This window comes from Cyprinus carpio, chromosome A10, assembly GCF_018340385.1.
Source record: "Cyprinus carpio isolate SPL01 chromosome A10, ASM1834038v1, whole genome shotgun sequence".
Taxonomy (NCBI): Eukaryota; Metazoa; Chordata; class Actinopteri; order Cypriniformes; family Cyprinidae; genus Cyprinus; species Cyprinus carpio.
In genome coordinates, this window is record NC_056581.1 from 18,384,263 (window position 1) to 18,404,956 (window position 20,694).

Consider the following 20,694-nt stretch of genomic DNA (forward strand, 5'->3'; position numbering starts at 1 on the left):
AAAAAGATCATCAACCACAAAAAAAAAAAAAAAAAAGTCTTAATGTGTGTTATTTCATTTGGCCCACATGCAAAAAGAAAAAAAATGTTTATTGCATAAAGACCCAATTTTACTAAAAAAAAAAAAAAATTATATATAAAATATAAGTATATAATATGTCTAAAAAATATTATTAAATTTAAATATATATATATATATATATAATTATTATTATAAATATGTCTAAATAATATTTGTAAATTTAATAAACATCACTACAAATACAAATTCACTGGCATATTCATTATTTAATATTAAGCTAATTTTTTTTTTTTTTTTTTTTTTTTTTTTTATAAAATGATTTTAATTTTAAATAATTTTTTTTAAATCAATTTATATTTTTTATTCTATTTTTAAATAAAATAATTAATTTTTTCCCTTGTTTATTTTTTATTTAATTTTAATTAATATGTTAATTTTTTATTTTAAATTTTTTACACTGTTTTTCATACCCCCTATCCACAGACCCTTTCTCCCCTGCACTTCTTTTTGAATGAAAACAAAAAACTTGGTCGTACCACTGCATTTCTTTTTTGTATGCAAGAAAAAGCAGGGATGTGTCTTTTACAGTGACACTGAATGACACATGACTCCAGGCTCCTGTTTAAAGTGTTTCCGGAGTGCTCGCTCTGCGCATGCGCACCAATTAATCCTGCTCAGCTCCATCATGGCGGCGAGGGGCCATGTGCAAGACCCCAACGACAGGAGACTGCGACCCATTTACGGTAAGATTCACATCGCAGTCCTGAGCTTACACAGACATATCGGGTCTGACTAGTGCTGTACGACCGGCCTGTGCGTTACTGAGTTTATCAAAGGGCTGCAGGAGCTGTGGAGAGCCGGTGAGGCCTGTGGAGCTGAAGCCGCGGTGTCGGTTCGGCTGCGGCGCCTGATGACAGTGCGTCCTTACGCGGTCACACTCTGACGTTTCAATCGGTAGAGTAAAGCCTGTTTATAGCCCATCTAAGCACTGAAATAATGTTTAAATATCCAAAGATCAGCGTTAATGTCATTTGATCAACCAGTTCACACTATATGAGCCATTTGTGCTTTAATTGTTCGTATTTTCTATGAGTTGTTATGTGTATAGAGTCTCAGACAGATGCTTTACATGCTTAATAATTTATTAATGCTGTAATAACATGAGTAGTTACATTATAGATGCGTATAGTTGAGCTTTGTGGCTAAATGATCAGAAGGTAGACCTGTTTATTGTCTTCCAGAGATTATATGTAAGCCTCTTTGTTTATATAGTTATGAACCAATGCGTTTTAATTAATTAATTAATTAATTAATTTTTAAAAATTAAATAAATTTTTTAAAAATTTATCCAAAGCTGTGCAGAAATGCCGTATAAGTGGCTTTAAATGCTTGAACCTTTAAACTTAATCGGTCTTAATACATAACCTTGTGGATAGCATAACTTCGGTTTAAGTTAATTTAATTTAATATTGTATTTTTGTTTAATTTGTTTCTTTTTTTTCCTTTTGTTCCTTGCTCTTTTGTGCAAGACACCACCATTGAATTTGGTCAAGACTAAACAAGTTGCACACAGAAATCTAGTGTTTCTAACATTCACTTGCACTCGTTAGATAAATTAAAGGTAGATAAGAATAAAGTAGATTAATATTAATCTATATTAGTTCATATATATTAATACAAAGAGTAGTATCACCATGCATATTTCTAATTAAAGATATATGTGCATGAAATATGTGCACGAAATTGCATTGATTCAAACAATATATTTTATAATATTTTTTTTTTAATTAAATAAAATATCAATGACTCGCTATTGTTCTGCTGCACTAGAGATGCTGCGCTGTGCACGTGAGGTTATATTGATTAATAGATCAGTGACCTTCATTCTAGTGCTCTGTGCACTCTTGCCATTCTGTTGTGTGAAGTTGATCTGTATTTGTGTGGGTGACTGATTAGAAATGTAACAGTTATAAGGAAGGATGCATTCATTTACAGAAACACGGAAGTGTTCTCTCGTAGAAAGTCCAAATGTACAGTCTGGCCTGGTTAATTTTGGCATCCAGCTGTCGTCAGACATGGTCCTGTGTTCTTTTAGCAGAGACTCGTGGGAAGGGAGGGTTCTTGCAGTCTGAATCGCATCGGGCAGCTGGTGAGAGAACGTTCTCACAGTCAGGGGTCTGTGTGTGTGATCACTGCGTTTCTTATGGTTTAGCATGACTGGATGTACATGGCTGTTTTGAAGGGGTCATATTTCTAATTTTCTCCACTTATAATGTAACTTGAGGTTTGTGGCGCCGTTAAATTTCTCATGACCATCTCTGTGAGGTAAAGAAGCTGATTAAAGGTCAGTTTCTGTCATCATTTACATCACCTTCATGAACTCAAGAGATTCAAAAATTTGAATTAAAAAAAAGGTTTGTAACTGCATGCATACTAGTGCTGTTAAACGATTAATCACGATTAATCGCATCCAAAATAAAAGTTTTTGTTTACATAATATGTGTGTGTGTACTATGTATATTTATTATGTATGTTTTAAATACACACACACATACAGTACATATTTTGAAATTATTTACATGTATTTGCATGTATATATTTATATTCAATTTATATTATAAATAAATTTAATACATAAACATAACATATTTTACTTATATATATATATATAAAAAAAATATTATGCAAACAAAAATTATATATACATAATAAATATACACAGTACACACACATATTATGCAAACAAAATAACGTTTATTTTGGATGCGATTAATCACGATTAATCATTTGACGGCACTAATGCATACTTTAAATTGTAATTAGGTACTGGTCTAGTGAAGTTTGACTGGCGGATTAGTGGCAGTGACTGGTTTATCAGTCTTAATTCACACTTTAATGATGGAAACACATGGTTGTTCTCTTTGGTAATTGTCAAAAATGTTAATTAACTTCCACAGCAGTGCTGTTATGTTGTATTGAACGTGTTTTTCTCCTCTAGATTACCTTGACAATGGCAATAACAAGATGGCAATCCAGCAGGCTGACAAACTGCTGAAGAAGCACAAAGATCTTCACTGCGCAAAGGTGTTTCCAAATATATATTTCTTTTTTTTTAGGGCTGTGCAAAAAATCGAATGCGATATTCATGCACATCTCCTCAGTAAAGGCGCTCCTGTGATTAGTAGTATATCTCCAGCACTCAAAACTAGTCCAATCGCGTTTCGTTCCGAAACAAAGGCTGCCCAATTGCTTCTTAAAACTAGTCCAATCGCGTTTCGTTCTGGTGCGATAAAAATACACGTTTTTGGCAGGGTTCCCTGTGGTAATATTCACATTTTAGGGGCTAAATATCACGTTATTGGTATTGGGGTCGCTTCAACCCGCGAACATGAAAAACACCACAGACTTGGCAACAATGGTTGGCATTTACTACACAGAGCCGTAATTCACTGACAATCTACACAAAATCGATTTTTAAAATCGCAGGCGATTCTTTGTCGATTCTGAAAGTGATTCTGTGTAGCTTGTCGGTGGACTACGGCTCTGTGTCGTAAATTGGCGCTCCTCCACCTGAACCAGTGTTGCCAAGTCTGCGGTTGTTTTTCATGTCCGCGGGTTAAAGCGACCCCAATACCAATAACGTGATATTTAGCCCCTAAAATGTGAATATTCCCAGGGCAACCCTGCCAAAAAACATATATTTTAACCCCGGGATGCAATTTTTTATCGGGGAACCTCCTGGAAACGCGATTGGACTAGTTTTGGACTAGTTTTGAGAAGCAACTGGGCAGGATTTGTTGTGAAAACCTGGCAACCCTGATCTGAACGCACGTGCTGGAGATACACTACTAATCACAGGAGCGTCTTTACTGATTAGATGCGCATGAAAACCGCATTCGATTTTTTGCACAGCCCTACTTTTTTTCTCCCAGAACCCCATGACCATATTATTAACCCATATTATTAAAATAATATTGTAATAATAGTAATTTTACAGTTTCTCAGTAAAAATACAATACTTATGGCTGTCTAAATTTCAAAAACGAATTGATAATAATAAAACAAAAGAAAACTAAAACATTTCATGCACTTAAAACTAATGTAAACATACTCCAAAAGAATCCCAAAACTTTATGAAAGAAAAAAGGGGGGCACTTTATGAAAGAAAAAAAGCGTCATGAATTTGACCTGTTAGATTGGTAAATTAGCACCAGACACATTTGTGACATGCTCTGCTCTTGATTGGCAGGTCTTGAAGGCGATCGGTCTGCAGCGCACAGGAAAACAGGATGAAGCCTTCACACTGGCGCAGGAAGTGGCCGTTCTCGAACCCACAGACGACAACTCCCTGCAGGCCCTGACCATCCTCTACAGAGAAATGCACCGGCGTGAGTGTTTAAAGCACAGACGCAGAACCTCTTCCCTGCAAACTATGAATGTCAGATTTTTGTTTGTGTTGTTTTTCACAGAAGAAAGATCTTTCTGAAGATGGAAAGTATGAAACAATGCAATGTCTTGCAAAAGCAATCAAAACTAACAATATTTCGCGAAAAACTATTGACCAAACCTGTCTGAGATTGATACCAGTTTCTAAAAAGCTGTGAAAAACCACCCAAACAAAAATCTCTTTACTGTACCGAAATCCTATTGATATGTCACTTGCATAATAATTTGGAACACAGTGTAATATACAAAGTTAACTGACATGGACCACAAACCCAGAAACTCTATGCATTTTGCTCTTTCTTTCTACAGCCAAGTTAGTGACCAAGCTTTATGAAGCTGCAGTCCGGAAAGTTCCAACGAGCGAGGAGTACCACTCTCACCTCTTCATGGCTTACGCCCGGGTCGGAGAGTACAAGAAAATGCAACAGGTTTTATTTGTATCCGCTCTTATTTAATCAGTCTTCACATCCTGTTTTAAAACTGAATTAGGGCTGAATTATGTAGGGGAAAATCAAATTGTGATTTTTCTGATAAAAATGCAGTTTAAAAAAAATCTCCATGTTTGCTGTGGTTGTTTGTAGGGCTGCAAAATTCAGCAAAAATTGAGATTATATATCAATATCACTGTAATAATAAGAGCAGTAGTAATAATAAAAATATAATTATTATTATTAATTATTATTATTAATAATAATATTTAAATAAAATCAACAAAATAAGAATATAAAAAGAAATTACTATTTATTATTCACTTTAAAATAATAAAATAGAATTTAAAAAGTGTATAATAAAAACATTAATAATAATTTTATTTTCCAGTACTAATATTTATGGCTGTCTTAATTTCTGCGTTTTCAAACATTAAACCCATTGAGTTTTATTTTGGCAGAAAACCACAGGGAGCCATTATTATTTATTTATTTATTTATTTTTTTATTGCAGAAGTAAATATATATATATATATATATATATATAAAAAAAAAAAAGAAATAGTAGGATTTATTATTCGGTGTAATATAAAAAGTTTAGTATTTAAAATGATCTAATATTTATTTTATTGTCCAGTACTTATTTTTATGGCTTTCTTAATTGATAGATTTTCAAACATTAAAGCGTTGAGTTTTTTTATTTTTATTTTGGTGGAAAAGCACACGGAGCATTTATTATTATTATTATTATTATTATTATTATTACAAAAATAGTAACCAAAATAAATATTGAATCCACTGTAAAGTATAATTATATCTTGTATTTAGAAATAATTTTATAATTAAGAAAAAAATAAAACTTACTAACAAAAAAAAGAGATGTTGTCAGGCTGTCAGTCTCATTAATCTATTGTTATTTTTGTATCTTATGAAACAAAAAGTCTCTCACCTCAGAAAAATGAACTGTCCTGTTCTGTAAGACGTTATACTGTGCTTGTAGCATGCACTCTTCAATTGCACATGCAAATGTGGTGGCACACGCTGTATATCATTTCACTGAAGTGCAAAAGAAACTACGAGCATGCAACGTGTCAAATAAGTGAAGTACCAATAAATCACATAACTGGTGCTTTGTGTGTTAGCTGGGAAGGATTTGCTTGTAGGTATGATATTCATTCTATTCAGGAGCAGTTTTCATGTTTTTTTTGTTTTTTTTTTCTCAAACAAACATGTTTGTGTTGAAAGAATGACTTTTGTCTTTCCACACTTCTGACAGGCTGGAATGGCACTGTATAAAATTGTCCCCAAAAACCCATATTACTTTTGGTCGGTTATGAGCTTGGTGATGCAGGTACAGTGGTGTTTTCTCGCTTGCATAAACAATACATTTCAGAGATGAACCCATGCAGAACAAAATAAATCAACATCAGCAATGCATTATGTGCTTCAGTCTATCTCAGCACAAGACGAGAAGCTCTCCCAGACCATGTTCCTGCCGCTGGCTGAGCGTATGGTGGAAAAAATGGTAAAGGAGGAGAAAATAGAGGCAGAAGCTGAGGTAGGATGGTACTATCAATAATCTGTTTCTGGTTTCAGCCATATGAAGTTTATGATGCATTTTCCATCGGCCGTTCCAGGTCCAGCTGTACTTCATGATCTTGGAGCGTTTGGGGAAATATGTGGAGGCGCTGGAGGTGGTTCAGGGGCCACTTGGAGGTGAGGAGAAAACACTGTGTTCTTCAAAGGAAAATTCTGGGTTATTTCCAGTTGAATGTATGTGTGTTGCATGTGTGACATGCTGTTAGTTACCAGAGATGAGAAGCATGTAAAAAGAACAACAGTTACCAACGTATGGGGATTTTTCTCCGTATAAACAGCATGTTGTTATGAAAGCTTGTATCCAGTACAGGATTAAAAAAAAAAAAAAAAGGTAATTGTGACCTTTTTCTCTCACAGTTCTGACTTGATTATGAATTGCAAGATATAAAATCAGATTTGTGAGAAAAAAGGTCGCAGTGACCTTTTTTTTATTTGATATGTAAACTCGGAATTGCAAGGAAACATCTGAATTCTAAATTTATATTTTGCAGTTCTCAGAAAAAAAGTCAGAATTGCAAGAATAAAAGTCACAATTATTTTTATTTTTTGTTCTGTGGCAGAAACAATAGCTTATAGTTCACATCTATTTTTGGTATAAAGTAACCTGGAGTCAAATAACTGAATATTAGGGCTGCCCCCATAATAGTCGACTAACCTTAAGTCGACAAGAAGAATTTTATTAGTCGCTTAGTCGCAGAAAAACAAAATCCACAGGAAGTGGTGAGGTCACGCGGTCAGTAATGAACAGATCGTTAACAGCTGGATTTTGTGGTAATACAGTGAGGTTACATTCAAACGCTCACCTATCATTCATCGACCTCAAATATGGCTTATCTTCTGAAATATGTAAGTAGTAGCAGCACTGAACAGTAGCACTCACAGCGTGACAGATGGAGGCGCCGGTGCGGTCACTTGCTCTTAAAATACTCCGTTATTTTAGTCATACAGATAAGAGTAATACATCTTTCGAATCTGTAAAGCCTCTACGTTGCTCTTTTGTAAAATAATGCAAGCAAACAGGATCCGCTTTCTGCCGTCTCGGTCTCTGTGAATTTGAGTGTGAAACTCCATGTTATGCTTGCCTTACAGACATGAAAAATATCTATAGAGAGTGAAATGTCTACTTTCAAATTAAACAATTCAAACCTGAAAAAATAAAAAATAAAATTCTAATTTCCGAATTCATCTCTTAAGCCGAAAACACTTTATCTCAATAGATTATTAAAATGTTAATGCAGTTTAATCTTACTGTTTTTCCCTGACACATTCATCATCATTACTTCTGCCGGTGTGCTGTGGCAAGCTTTATGTGTGCGCTTATTCGGGCATGTAGGCAATTAAAGGCTCATTAGCATGACTTAAATGGTTTGTTAATAAACGTGTGATTAGCTGACTAATGCTTAATGTGAACGAATACTAGTCGACTAGAAAAATCTTTAGTCGAGGGCAGCCCTACTGAATATACATCACTGTTCAAAATACGGGTTGCACAGACTAGTCAAATTTAATGCTTTGCCGTGACGCTTTAAGCTTGACGTTGACTAGTGGCTGGTCCTATAGAGGGCGCAACGGGACGAGAAATCTTTGAAGTCCACATTTATACTCTGTTGCCAAACATTTATAATGACGAATAAATGCATTCTTCGAAAGTGCTCCACGAGACTTGTGACATTATACCATCAGGATGCTCGAAATTTCAACAAATATCGATCTAAGGTATTCCGATAGAAATTTGTTGCCCATTCTTAATGGGAAAGTGCTCTAGCAACATCGCTCGGCGACATTACTCAAAAAGTTGCCCCGTGTATCATCACCTTCAAGGTTCAGATTTATTTGTTCATTCATGATGTCATCAGCGACTGGTTGACGTTGACTTGATTTTCATCACAAAAAAGTCACGAAAAGTCGTTGAACCCCTAGTTCAAAATTTTGCAGTCAATAAATTTTTTTGTAAGACATTAATGTTTTATACAGCAAGGATGCATTATATTGATCAAAAGTGACATTAATAATTAATAAGCATTAATAATGTTACAAAGTATTTCTCTTTCAAATAAATGCTGTTCTTTTGAACCTTCTATTTAAAGAATCCTGAAAAAAATGTTTTACAGTTTCCACAAAAATATTAATGTGCATTGATAATAATAATTGGTAATCAGAAATGTTTCTTGAGCAGAAATCATATTAGAATGATTTCTGAAGGATCATGTGACACTGAAGACTGGAGGAATGATGCTGAAAATTCAGCTTTGATCACAGGAATAAATTACATTTTAAAATATATTCAAATACAAAAAAGTTATTTTAAATTGTAAAAATATTTCATTATTTTTCACTGTTTTTCTAATCAAATAAATGCAGATTTGATGTGCATAAGAGACTTCTTTTCAAAACATTATACATTCTATGCGCTTCTACCATTGACATTGTTTTTAATGTTTGTATCACAAAGAATGCGCAACCAGTTGATTTTATCCGCACATTTAATGTCTCTTAGTCATTTTGCCATGTCTCCCTCAGAGAAGCTGACCAGTGAACTGCAGAGCCGTGAGAACAAATGCATGATGATGTACCGCCGTCTGGAGCGCTGGGCCGAGTGCAACGCGCTGTCCTGCAAGCTGCTCCTGAAAAAGTGAGTGCACTACTGATCCATTTCTTTCTGTTTCTTGAACGGATTTAACATAAATAGCCACTTCTGAGTGAAATTGTTCCATTTTATCAGTTAACCTGTCACGTGTAAGATGTTAATCGTTTTATGTCTTTCCCTGCAGCCCTGATGACTGGCAGTTCTACTTATTGTACTTTGACTCTTTGTTCCACCTCATTGATCAGAGCTGGACACCTCCACAGGAAGGAGCTCAGTAAGTAGAAAATTCAGCAATTATATATCTGGGAAAGAGTTTGTTGCACTTGAAATGGAAAGTCAAGTATACTAAGTTGTATACTGGCTGTAGGTGATTGGATATTCCATGCATATTGAGCACAGTTTGCATACTAGAAAGTAGTTGCCATTCTGAACACACTCATTCTCATGCATGTTGTGGTGTTCCTCTCAACACTGCAGTTCAGCAGAAGGGGAGGTGCATGCCTCCACAGCCCAGGCCCTCAGCTTCATGGAGGACCGAATAGCCACAGAAGAAGCGAAGGAGTCCAAGCACCTGAGAGGGCCGTACCTGGCCCGTCTGGAGCTCATCAGACGGCTCCGGGAGCGCAGCTGTCCTGAAGCACAGCAGCTAGGTACAGGATGGGTCAGGCTGCTTTACACGCAACGCAGGCTGCATGTTTGCTGTGTGTTTCTGACGTGTTTTCCCACCGTGATGCAGGTGAACCTCTTGAGCTCATGTTCCAGTTCTTCGTGAAGTTTGGAGACAAGCCATGTTGCATCACCGACCTGAAGATCTTTCTGGATCTTCTCACACCTGACCAACATGTGCAGGTAATCACGATGAGAAGCAAGATCATTGCATCACAGCAGATCCCCTTGCACCAAATAAGATAATGTATGTATATATGTGTATTTGCTTACCCCTAAAAGAATATTTAAAGTCATTACTGTGTTTAATGAGAAAAGCATCAAATAGACATCACAAAAAGTAGCTTTAGAATGAAATATTTTATTTGATTCAACATAGAATTTATTACAGAGAAACTTTAAGGCCATGTTTTGTTTGGTTTTGTTTTTTTCTTAAAGGGGTCCTATTATGCTTTTTCGCTTTTTAAACTTTAGTTAGTCTATAATATTGCTGTTTGAGCATAAACAAAAGATATGCAAAGTTACAAAGCTCAAAGTCCAATTCAAAAGGAGATATTTTATTTAACAGAACATTTTTCAAAAACTACAACGAAACCACTCGATTTTCAGCTTGTATGAAATGATGTATAAATCTCAATTTTGTAAAATTGACGCTTATGACTGGTTTTGTGGTCCAGGGTCACATATATGAACTTTCTTGCGACTGTCTCAGTTCATCAACAGGCTAATGGAGGCGGTGCCTCTGTGCGCACCGGGAGAGGATGGTGTTGCTCTTCCAGGAGACACGCGGGCTCTGCAGAGACATCTGTGTGTGACCCAGCTGAGCCGCAGTCTGGGCCAGCAGCACGCGCTCAACACCGAGGGCAAACTGGGCCTCATCAAAGAACTGAAGGCACATTACCAGCACGGCTTACAGTTCGGTAAGCAGATGACTAGGCAGGTTGAACTATTATGATTTCTTTCTTTTCAATTGATATAATGCCAGCGTCTAATACTTATTTGGCTTCCTATCAAATGTTTATATTTATTTCTATTTAATGCGTATTTCATTGGAACTGTAATGTTACAATTTCCTGTTTTCTTTCTGTTCTAGGGAAGTCCTGTTTAAAAACAGAGCTACAGTTCTCAGATATGTACTGTCTCATGGCGGCTCATGTCTATGTAGACCTGTGGCTGGAGACGGGTGAGTCTGCTCCTCATTTACACTCAGCTGGATTGAAAGCGTTCATGTTTTCTTGTTATTGATGAGCGATTGCTGTGTCTGTGTTGTAGGTGATCAGAACATGTTGTGGCAGTGTCTGGGGCTGTTAGAGGAAGGTCTCTCCCACAGTTCCTCCAACGCTCAGTTCAAACTGCTGCTTTTGCTTCTGTACTGCCGTCTGGGGGCTTTTGAGCCGGTGGTAGATCTTTACTCCAGTCTGGACGCCAAACACGTCCAGCACGACACCATAGGGTAAGAATGTGTCTTTTATTAATATATAAAGGCTATATTAAATTACTTTTTTGAATGCATGTTCCTGTTTAAAGAGCAATTCTTTTATCATTATTAGAGATTAACTGCATACATTAAATATTGTACTTTATATTGGAAAACCAATTATACCATTGAAAATAAACACATTACCATACACATTAAAAACTAAATAAACCATGTAATAATAAATAACCAATCACATCCCCTGGTTTCTGTTGTAACCAAGATGTGTGTTATTTTAGTGTTATTTATGTACTGTTATAGTACTTGTTGATATTTTGTATTACCTTTTTATTTAAAAAAATTTTTTAATTATATATATTTTAGTTTAAGTTTTGTGATGTGATTTTTCTTTTTTTTTTACATTTTTTTTTTTATATTTCATCATCTATTTAGCTTTAATTTATTTTTATTTTTATTTCAGTTTTAGTCGTTTTAGTAATTAAACCTATTTTATTTCAGTTAGTTTCCAAGGGAACATTTCTAATTTTCATTTAAGTTTAAGGTTTTTATTTAATAAAATTTTTATGTTTGCTATGTTTCAATTAACAAAAACTATTTTTATGGATCCTTTTCACAGACTGTTTCCACAGTTATTCTAATCATAAATCTAGCAGTGTTTTTAATATGTATTTTATTTTTATTATTATTTTAATGTACATTATAAATGTGCATATAGTTTTAATAATATTTAGATTTAATTTTATTTAATATTTTCAGTTTTGAATTAACAGAAGGCATTTTAATAGTTTGTTAACAATAACACTGGTAAGGAAAAAAATAAATATTGTTTTATTTCTGTTTTTTTTTTTTTTTGCACCAACAAAATAAATATTTGATTTCCTTGTGTACCAATTCAAAGTAAAAAAAATAAAAATAATAATAATAATATAAATACACTTCAAAATATTTTGAAAAGTGAAATTTCTTCTAATACAGGAAAAAAACAAGAAGTTTACAGATATTAAGCCAATAATATCATAGTATGCTTTGCATGATCATCTATAAAAATAAAAAAGCTAAAGTCTTGGCATCACATTAATGCATCACAGTATTAGGTTAAATGCACTGAGCAAGCAGTTTGTGTGAAATGTGACTCATACTAGCAGTGTGTTTTTGGTTTTGTCTTCATCCAGGTATTTATTGACCCGCTATGCAGAGTCTTTAGGCCAGTTTGCTGCTGCTTCCCAATCTTGTAACTTCTCCCTCAGGTTTTTTCACTCGAACCAGAAAGATGTGCGTTATCATTGTTCAACAGCACTTTATGTACAGAATCTTCCAAAAATGTCAATTCTGTCATCATTTACTCACGCTCATGTTGCTTGACCCTGCAGACCTCAGAATACATTATTCAAGCATATAAGTACGGTGCTTTTGAGAAAATCCCTGAGTTCATCGGCTTCAGGAACCGACTCAATCACTCGCTGCACTTTGCCCAGGTGCGCACGGAGAGGATGCTGCTGGACCTCTTCCTGGAAGCAGACATGTTAGTCGCTCTTTATCTAGTGTATTTTCTGCCTTTTAGAAGTCACAATGTGATGTTTTGACAGGTTTCTGAATGTTGCATTTCCATTGTTGCACAGATCGTCTCCTTTAGAGGAGAGCGTAAAATCCATGTCTCTGTGTCCGGAAGAGGATGACATCCCGTGGGACAGCTTAAGGGACAACCGCGACCTGACTGTCCTCGTCAGCTGGGACCCTAAGGACCGGTACGATGAGTTCATCCTCCTGAACTATTACACGTTTTAAGCATTGGTTTGTTTTAATGATGATCACACACTGCAGGCAGCTGAACGAGGAGCACAGGCAGCGCTCTCTAGAGGAAGACACCCTGTGGCTGAGGTTGCGGTCGCTCACGCTGCGTCTGATTGGCTGCGTCTCTGCGCTCTCTCACCCGCCGGCATCACGCAACTCTGAGAAGACGACTGAAAACGGAGTGGCGGCCAAACCATCTTCTCTACAGTCGCTGCTCTCACAGCTAGAAAACACACTAAACCAGGCCACACAGTTCTCGGAAAAACAGCTGCAGGTCAGAACCGTTACAGACCGCTTAGCAAATGCAGGTTTTTTTTGTTTTTTGTTTTTTTTACTGTATATGCATCATGCAAGTTTTATGACATTATATTAACTGAATACATGCAATATTGTGCTTTTAATAATGAATAAAAAAAAATAAAAAATACAGTTTCCCATACACATATTATTTATAATATTTATGAATATTTTGAATGAGCTTTTATTTTTATATTTTTCAGTCTTCATTTTAGTATACGTTTTAGTAATTTTGTGATGTGCTTTTATATTTTTCCTTTCCATATTTTTATTTACCTTTACATTTTTATTTTATTTTGGTTAACATTTCTCATCTGTTTTTCAATCTAATATTAAAATGTTATTTTATATCATTGAAAATTTTTTATTTTAATATTTTTATTAGACTAAAACCGTGTAATTTATCAACTGTCCAATTACTTTGACTCTAAAACTAGTCTGTTTCTGACTTAACCCAAATGTAGGTGAAGAACAGTGTTATTTTACTATTATTTCTATACTATTTCAGTATTAATATTTTGAATTATATTTTTAGTTTTCATTTTAGTTTTAGTAATTCTGTAATGAGCTTTTGTCATTTTTATTCGTTTATTTTAATTAAGCTTTATTCTGTTTAATTTTTAGTTTTAGTAATTTTAGTACTTAAACTTGTTTTCAGTTGCCAAGACAACATTTTTAATTTTCATTTCGTTAGATTTTATTTTATTTCAGTGAACCAAAGTGATTTTTAATAGTTTTAGTTACAGTAATAACACTGGTGAAGAAAAATAACATTTTGTTTTATTTTATGATTTTTCTACTTTTGCTAATAATATTAAACGCTCACAAAATAAATACATCAAGATTAAATTTGTACACGATTTTCAGAACATATGTGACCCTGCAGCACAAAAGCAGTCATAAGTCTCTGGGGTATATTTGTAGCAATAGACAAAAATACATTTTAATTTTCAAAAATAAATATACATTTCTTTTATGACAAAAATCATTAGGATATTAAGTAAAGATCATGTTCCATGAAGATATTTAGTAAAGTTCCTACTGTAAATATATCAAAACTTAATTTTTGATTAGTAATATGCATTGCTAAGAACTTCATTTGAACAACTTTAAAGATGATTTTCTCAATATTCAGATTTTTTTGCTCCCTCAGATTCCAGATTTTCAAATAGATGTATCTCAGACAAATATTGTCCTCCTAACAAACCATACATCAATGGAGAGATTTATTCAGCTTTCAGATGATGTATAAATCTCAATTTGGACTGGTTTTGTGCTCCAGGGTCACATGTATTGGGTAGGAAAGGGAGTTCTGTCCTCTGATTGTGTGTATGCTGTGCTTCTCAGCTTCAGTACCCGTTTGTGGGTCCCGTGGCGTCTCGTCTGGCTCAGGCTCTGTCCAGCGGTTGCTGTCAGTGTCAGCTCTCCTCTCTACAGCTCCCTCTGCACCTCCAGGAGCTCGAGGCCACCGGACTGGGTTCGTTACTTCACACCTCGTTATGTACAGTTTGATTTCATGGCAAATAATAGCATATTTATTCTGTAACAATCACAGTTTTAAATGTGTGTGATTTTTCTGGCCTGAAAAAGATTGAAACAAATAAGATTCTACTAAAAAAAATTATATTATATATTGTTTTATTACATATTTATTAAATTATACTATTTATTATATATTACATAATATACATTTGTATTATATTTTTAATTCTTCAGTTTAATTCTTATATATTAATAATTTTGTCTCTTGTATTTTCAGATGAATCATCAGAGCTTCAGACACAAATTTCTAATCTTTTCAAGTCTTTAGCAGTACAACTTCAAGGTATGTTAAAAATTACTTCAATATTTTTGAACATATTCATGTTTAATTTTTCACATTTTATCACAAGTTGAATCAATATCGGTATCCATATTAACTAATATTGGTTATTTTCTTTCACTAAAATGAAATTGTTTCTGATTTTTTTTTTTTTTTCTGCTGATGAAACCAATTCCATGTGGCCAGCATAATAATAATAATTAAGCCCACTTTCACTATCCAATCAAATCCTGATGAAAATAATTCACCCTAAATCAAATTTCAGATACTGTCTGTTTCTAAAATTATTTATTTTCTGTTGATGTAACCAAATCCATATGAGCAGGGGAAAAAAATAATAATTATTGTCATTATTCAGCCCACTTTCACTCTCCAGTCTATTACAAAAGTTGAATGTGTTACAAATTGTTTCATGTCGACTTTTTTCTACATGATTTTCCAGATATGTTGGAGAAATGTAAAGGGGACCTATTAGAAGTTAAAGACAGTCACAGCATGACGCAACACTTTTTACTGGAGAATCTAGTCTACTTTGTTGAAGTGAGTCTCTCTCCGTCACTGAATTTGAGAATACAGGACTCTCTCGAGAAAATAAAAATAATTCATTCTTACGTGTTGGTTCCAGACTGTTTGTATCGTCCTGTGGGTGTCTAATTACTGTGGAAGCGTCCTCCGACCCTTGAAGTCCAGTTTACAGAAGAAGAAGAAGAAGAAAAAGGAAGCCAGCACTGTAACGGTAGGAGCGGCTCTGATCTCTCCCGAGTCAGTGTAGGGTTGCAGGGAATGTGGATCAGTCTTTGTTTATGTGCTGATTCGTGTCTCCCACACAGCCTCCGGTGCTCTCGGCCTATCAGGAGTTCAGCAGCAGCTTGCAGAGTCTCCTCAACCAGGCGCTGGAGCACATCAAGAGCCAGGAGCTCAGCCTGACGGCGCTGGAGCTGGGAGCCCTCAGTCTGGAGGCACAGACCCAGTCTGAGGTGCGGCTCTAAAAGATTATCAGCATTGAGTCTGGTCCAGGGATGCTTAGAAACTATTACATTTATTTATACTTTGAATTAGCTTTTATTTTTATTTTTTATATATATATTTCTATTTAGCTTTAATTGTTTTTATTTCAGTTGGTTTTTGATATTCCAACATTTATCATTTTAAAATAGTTATTAAGGGAAAAGTTAAGGATATTTAAATAAGAACAGTTAAGAATATTCCCAAAAATGCTTCTTAATGGTATAGCAGTCTTAAGAAGAATTCAAATTCTTGAAAAGAATCTTAAAAATAATTCATTTAATGAATTTATCGGGTTGTTTCAAGTTAATTGTTGTAATTATGATATCATTTATAATGTATTATTTTTAAATTGAATTGTTTAATTTTGATTAAAAAATATTTTAATTATTTTATTTAGGAAAAAAGTTGAATTTTTTTTTTGTATTCCCAAAAATAATTCTTGACTATTATACCAAAACGTAATAATTCAGTCTTAAATTCATTTTATTTAAAAATAATTATTTAATGATTATTTCAAATTAATAGTTCTAATTCTAATATAATTAATTAATTTATAAAGTTGTTTTTATAATTTAATTTTTTTTTTAGCTTAATTTTTTTAAAGGTATTTAATCAAGTTTAATTATAGAATTTTTTTAATTTTAAAATTTAGAAGATTTTTAATCATTTAATTATTTAGGTTTATTTTATTTTTTTTATTGTTTAATTATAATTTAAGAAGGTTAAGAATATTTTGTATTCCCAAAAATACTTCTTAATAATAACAAAACTTAATGCTTCAAATTCTTGATAAGAATCATCTTAAATTGTCCCTTAGAAATCATCATTTAATGAATCTATTGAGTTGTTGTAAATATTGTTTTTAAGAAAATATTTGAAAACTACTTGGGACTTTTGTGAAACTGGCCCAAGCTCCAATAAATAGTGTAAAGCTAGTGAAATGCATCAGTGTGAATGCAATCTGAGGTTGAAACTAAGTCATGATGCTTCAAAGAAAGCGTTTCTCTGTTTTTGACCGCTGTTTTCTGGCTTCATTCAGGCGGAAGCGACCTTCACAAAGACAGCCATGGATAAGGTTCAGAGCAGCTACCTGCGCTCGCTGCAGGAGATCGGGGAACTGTTGAAGAAGAGAGCGGACACCTTAAAATCCCTCAAAATCTGAGCGCTCCATCGATCCGGTCGGCTCCACGCGACGGCGTCCTCGGCCCCTAACGCAACCCTCCCGTCTCAGTCTGTGAACTCAGCTGGTCTCGTCTCCTTTTCCTATTTATCCGTCTCATTACTCGCATCCAGATACAGGCACAACAACGGCTTCAGCACAAACATCTACGGTGCTCTGCACAGCACTTTTAAATGGAAACGTAAATTCATATCCCTAGCAAAACTACATAGGCAAATGAAAATAAGCAATTTTAGAAGTACTGCTATAAATTATTGTACATAGTGTGAAGAGAAAGAGTATCAACGAGAACTCCTTGACGAATTAAAGTGAACTGCTTTGTCCTTTTGTCAATGTCTTGCGTTATTGTCTGTCTCACTTCCCAGCCGTAGACCTTGCGATTGACGGTTCATTTACAGACGACACTCAAAAGCAAAACGGGCCCGAAGTAGCCAACTTCCAGACTGACGCACTCTGCGACGCGCTCGCGTAGCCGTTTACGATGCACAACCAGCCAAGAGCTACGCTTCGTCCCGAGGAGATTTTGCGCAAACTTTTGACAGGGATGCGCGAGTATTCAGATGCTTCGGGTGCTTCTGTTGCGATATCTGTTTGTATGTTACAAATGACTTTACTTGAGCCACAAGTGTACGAAATGTAGCTTTCCCGACGGTTTGATTGGAGTCGCCACCATATGAAAACAAATAGCATTGAGTTCAGCTGCTTGAGGTTTGGGAAAGTTTGTGTGTGTTTGTTAAAGTGATGGACAAATACGTTTATTCAATCATGTTTGGAATTAATTTTATGCTTTAATGATTTGATTGGTTGGGGCGTGTTGTTTACTTTAAAAAAAAAAAATTGTGATTGCACTGATGGTGAGGGTTTTATAATTGTTGCATACTGAAAATGTCTAAATTAGCCTTGCGTTAAAGGTGTAGTTCACCCCAAAATGAAAAAACTATCATTGTTTACTCACTCGTGTCATTCCAAACCCATAAATTCACTCATCTTCAGAACACAAATAATGATATTAATCCATTTTGAGATATTTCTGTCCCTTTACTGAAAGTCTAGACAGAAACATTCGTAATTTTTATTTTTTATTAATATGAATCGAGCAGTTTAATTTAAGTCTTCTGAATAGACAGGATCGTTTTATACTGTATGATGAACAGATTTAATTTATGCTTTTATTCACATAGGTAAAAATAAACAAGTTCAAGCATACTTGTTTGATGCGCGAGAACGAATCTCATTGGTTTGTTCATGCGCACCCAAATGTAACAAACACTGTTTGAATGTTTTTGTGAATAAAAGTCTAAAATAAATCTGTTAATCTTCAGAAGACTTGGAATGAACTCGCTGAACTCGTATGGATTTATCTTTAAGAATGTTTTGTCTGAACAGTTTTTGGGTGAACAGACGTGAACAGACGTTTAGTGAAGGGACAGAAACTTCTCAGATTTGATTAAAAATATCTAAATTTGTGTTCTGAAGATGAATCGATTACACGTCTGGAACAACATGAGGGTAAATAATGACAGAATTTTCATTTTGGGGTGAAATAACTCTTTAGTGTCGCAGTAGAGTCAAAGACAGGTTTTTATACGACTGATTTGTTGATGTCTACCGGGAGGTGCAACTTGTTTACAATATTTCCGAGCGCCATTATGAATCATGTAATGTTTCTAGCGTGTGTTATACGGTGTGCTGCGATCTACAAGCTTTAGACCTGCTCGGGGAGGGTGGAAAGACACTTTCTCTTTTTTTTATTGTTATGTTGATCCAACACGACGGGATTCGGGACAGGTTGTGCACTGAAGGGCTCATTGTGCGTCCTCACAAAGCTGGAGGACGACGGGCGCGTCTGGACTGAGGAGGTCGTTTGGAGATGGTCAAGAGGTGTTGGGAGGCTTTCGGCTGAGGAAATCTTTTATTAGGGAAATTGAGAAAATACAAACAAAAACACTGGAATGTGAAAAGGACTTTTTAAATAAAAAGTAAATGTTCCACATGCCGTGTCTGCTTTTTTTGCACCCTTTCATGCGAGCAGGATTTGCATTCACACGGCTTGCTTTATCTTTAAAGTCAGCATGAAATCAAGGGATTTACTTCATACATGTTCCTGGTCTTACTGTGAGTGATTTAACACTGCATGATTTCACGTTGACCTTAAAATGATTTGATCTTGAAAAAATGGTTTGCTTTTGTATTTTGTTTGCTTGCAGGATTTCGACCCATTCCAGACAAATTTTCATTTCTTAAATAATTATTCCAATCAATTTTGAGAGAATCGCACGATACTAATTAATATTAATGCAATAGTTATGTAATATATATATATATATATATATATATATATATATATATATATATATATAGGAAATAACAAATTAAAACAATTTAAAAGTGTATTGTATAACTCATTACATAATTGAATCGCTTTTTGAATTTTACAATTCAGTATAAGCAAATTTCCTCCATCTGTTTACTTTTTTTTTTCTCCTTTAAATATCCTGGCTCACAGAAATAATCAAATCATGGGGGGAAATTAATTGCTGTTTCATGTTGACTTCAAAAAGTATTTGATCTTAAAATATTGGCTTGCTTTTGTCTTTTGTTTGATTCAGGATTAGACCTTTCCAGACAAATATTAATTTATCCAATAATTACTTAAATTGTAGTTTATATGCATTTACATTGAATTTATACAAAAAAAAAAGCATATTGTTTATAATCACGAATTTGAATTGCTTTCTGATTTACTTCCTCATGTATATAATTTATACTTAAATGTTTCAAATTATATAATTATTATAGAATTTATCATTAAATAATTGAATATATTGCATATTTTCTCAATTCACCTGGTTAAATTTTTTCTCCTCTAAATATCCTGTTTCACAGAAATAATCATATTATGGGGGAAAAAAGGGTTGCTATTTCATATTGACTTTTAAAATGATTTGATCTTAAAATATTGTCTTGCTTTTGTATTTTGTTTAATAGGCTACAGGATTATGACCTTCCAGACAAATATTAATTTCTTCAATAATTAATATGGTATATTTTATATAAATATACATTTACATTTTTATATTTTATATATATATATATATATATATATATATATATATATATATATATATATATATATATATAAATAACTAAATTTAAATGTATATCAGTTATAATCACGTAATTGAATTGCTTTGATTTTATTTCTTCAATTTTTCACTTTTTTTATTTTATATCTTAGAAAATACATTTAAAAATGTATAATTATATTAATATATAACATATTATATAATTTATACTTGCGTGAATCAATCGCTTTCTGAGCTTTATTACATTATAAGTATAAATGAGCTGTAAAGTTGTCAGTGAATTCTTTGTTTTTCTGTTGTAAACTCCAAATATGGCTCACTACGA

The 20,694-nt window shown here is 34.0% G+C and overlaps 1 protein-coding gene across 3 annotated transcripts; it reads left to right on the forward strand.

Annotated features, from left to right (window-relative positions):
* The first annotated feature begins 627 nt into the window (after window positions 1-627).
* LOC109110448 (N-alpha-acetyltransferase 25, NatB auxiliary subunit-like) lies at window positions 628-19,272 on the forward strand. 3 transcript variants are annotated; one of them, XM_042765605.1, is made up of 24 exons: window positions 628-764; window positions 3,020-3,105; window positions 4,271-4,409; window positions 4,777-4,895; window positions 6,172-6,246; window positions 6,346-6,453; window positions 6,533-6,611; window positions 9,015-9,126; window positions 9,266-9,355; window positions 9,559-9,731; window positions 9,818-9,930; window positions 10,460-10,667; window positions 10,841-10,930; window positions 11,020-11,200; window positions 12,358-12,457; window positions 12,556-12,707; window positions 12,805-12,930; window positions 13,007-13,250; window positions 14,621-14,750; window positions 15,033-15,098; window positions 15,538-15,635; window positions 15,721-15,831; window positions 15,926-16,072; window positions 17,143-19,272. In XM_042765605.1, the coding sequence occupies exons 1-24, from the start codon at window positions 707-709 to the stop codon at window positions 17,263-17,265; spliced, it is 2,928 nt and encodes a 975-aa protein (XP_042621539.1). In that variant the 5' UTR covers window positions 628-706; the 3' UTR covers window positions 17,266-19,272. The 3 variants fall into 3 exon arrangements, with proteins under 3 accessions (XP_042621539.1, XP_042621540.1, XP_042621541.1); XM_042765606.1 differs by having other exon boundaries at window positions 14,627-14,750; XM_042765607.1 differs by lacking the exon at window positions 628-764 and adding an exon at window positions 787-975.
* Window positions 19,273-20,694: the final 1,422 nt, after the last annotated feature.